This window comes from Varanus komodoensis, unplaced genomic scaffold, assembly GCF_004798865.1.
Source record: "Varanus komodoensis strain SLA01 unplaced genomic scaffold, ASM479886v1 scaffold1280, whole genome shotgun sequence".
Lineage (NCBI taxonomy): Eukaryota > Metazoa > Chordata > Lepidosauria > Squamata > Varanidae > Varanus > Varanus komodoensis.
The window spans coordinates 23,261-25,420 of NW_025335369.1; the positions used below are offsets into that span (position 1 = coordinate 23,261).

At 44.5% G+C, this 2,160-nt stretch overlaps 1 protein-coding gene across 1 annotated transcript in view; it reads right to left on the reverse strand.

Moving 5' to 3' along the window:
• Positions 1–1,627, reverse strand: part of LOC123019540 (vomeronasal type-2 receptor 26-like) — a 7,247-nt gene extending 5,620 nt beyond the window's left edge. The window contains exons 1-2 of the mRNA XM_044422495.1: positions 1,548–1,627; positions 658–949 (exon numbers count right to left, since the gene is read on the reverse strand). Coding sequence (XP_044278430.1) covers positions 658–949; positions 1,548–1,627 — 372 coding nt within the window. The remainder of the gene's footprint in view (positions 1–657; positions 950–1,547) is intronic.
• Between the last annotated feature and the right edge of the window lie 533 nt (positions 1,628–2,160).

Genomic DNA, 2,160 nt, shown 5'->3' on the forward strand with positions numbered 1-2,160 from the left:
CAATGGAAACCATCATTTCTTGTATTGAAATCCATCCAGAATAATCTCCTCAAAAAGTGAAGCAGAACCATATCACCAACATTACTTGTTGAATATTTTTTTCTAATAGGCAGGTACTTTGAAAGTTCTGACTACAAGACACCATTCCACGTACTTGTGTCAGAAAAAGATCTGAGGGAGGCAGGATTGTTGTCAGAAAATCAGAGTACACCAAATTAGAGATATCTATTCAATGTTCTCTCCACTTTGCCCTCTACAGCTGTAGAGTAGCTGGAGGTTATTCCACTCAGCCTTCCTGTATTGCAGAGCTGCTATTTAATGCTCAGTTGGTCTGTAAAGTTTTGAACCCTTTCATCATTTCATTATGGAAGGGAAGCCAGATGTGAAATGTATGCTAGGGGGATGGTGCAAGGGAGTCACTCTGGTGCATAGAACTGCCATCCCCCTCACCAGGATGTAATTTCATCTTGGAGTGGTCCTTGTGGTGTTGTGCCATAGTGATATTGGGGGAGAAATTCTCTTCAGAGTTAACTCCAGTCTGTAGGATCTCCTCCTGTGCTTAGAGAGTATAATCAGGTTGCTGTGGGAAGGAGACAGTGGGGAGCACCAATTCTGCTAGCACAGTGGATCCCCTCTCAACTGGATCAAACAACGTACCTGCGGGATCTTGTAAAGGTGAAAGAGATCTGCCATGCGATAAGAGATGTCAGCACTCAGTCCCCCAATGACTCCTATAATATTTCCTTGAGTACCACATCTGTAGTTGGGAATCATCTGATGCGATTTGAAGAGAAGGTCCATACTGGCCCGGTAGGTCATCCTCGCATCAGAGTAGCTGTCATAGATCTGGAAGCCAAGAGTGATATTGGGCAGGAACTTGGGATTTTCATTAATCTGTAGGATGGCAAACACCAAGGCCAGGATGTGCTGGTAGAACTTGGTCACTACGCTACAAAGAAAGCAATGTCTTGTAGTTTGAGAAGAGAGGTCTGAAGTGAATGAAATCAAGTAATTGGGTGTAACCAGAGGACACAATCTTGGGAAGAATGCCCAGATGAAGCTCAAATGGGAACAGGGAAAATCTGGTGATGCATGACACACATTCCCTGTTTCACATTGAGATTTGCAGATTTGCTCAAAAGCTCTCACTGTTATTCCACTGTGGTTTTCATTCTACTCTGAGTATATGATGCTATCACAGATCTTCCAGAAAGTGTCACCACTGTGATAGAACGTAATTTTATTGGAATATATAATGCCCCTAGAAATCTTTCAGATCTTACTGAGTCATTGAAGTTAGTAGAAGAGGGAAGGTGATAGTGGGATAATAGAAGAACCAAACACATAGAACAAAGTAAGGATGACGCCCCAAGAAAACTAAAGAAGGGCGACTGAGTGAATGGCTCAGTCACACATGAGCTCCTTGGCTGAGAGGGAACTAGAGCATGGGTGTCCAGAGTTCCCATGCAGTATTAAAAACATTGTCTGCATACAAAGCATTTCTTATAAAGAAATTACATTGAGGCTCACTTCACAAGATTCCTTACAATGGGATGTCAATGGAGTCCCGAGAAGGGTGCTCGTTGAACACAATGTTGGGGAAGATGTAATGAAAGTGTGATGCCATCCCCCCAATGAGGAGCTCGCCCGCCTGGTGCCACTCTTGTGGGATGGGAAGGGGAACGTTTCCGGTGCACTTCATCTTCTGAGTCTTAATTGCTGTGTGTGGGATGAGTAACCCCACCAGGGCCACAGTCAGCATGTTCTCCCTGGCAAACGTCCTTCTTGCCTTCCTTTCTTCCATAACACTCTCCACAGAGTCATTGCTATGCTCAATTGTCTACATCCACGCTGAGTTCAGGGGGCTGCTGACTCTGCAATGCACTGCTTAAGGTGCAAAAGTCTTCTCTCCAGTGCTGCTAGGTGGCTTCTTTCATGCCAAGAGATACCCAGTGATTTGAAGCCAAGATATACCTGGCAGGGGGAACGTGTGCAACCTTTCAGAAGTCTATGGATTTCTAGCCTGCAATGTTATGTGTGAACAGCATGCTATGTGTGTGTGCTTTCAATATCCATCTACACCTTCGGAGTTGTATCTTTCTCCCTATTGTTTTGCCTGAAGGCACTGGAGATTTGGCTTCCTGCCTTAATGACGATGCT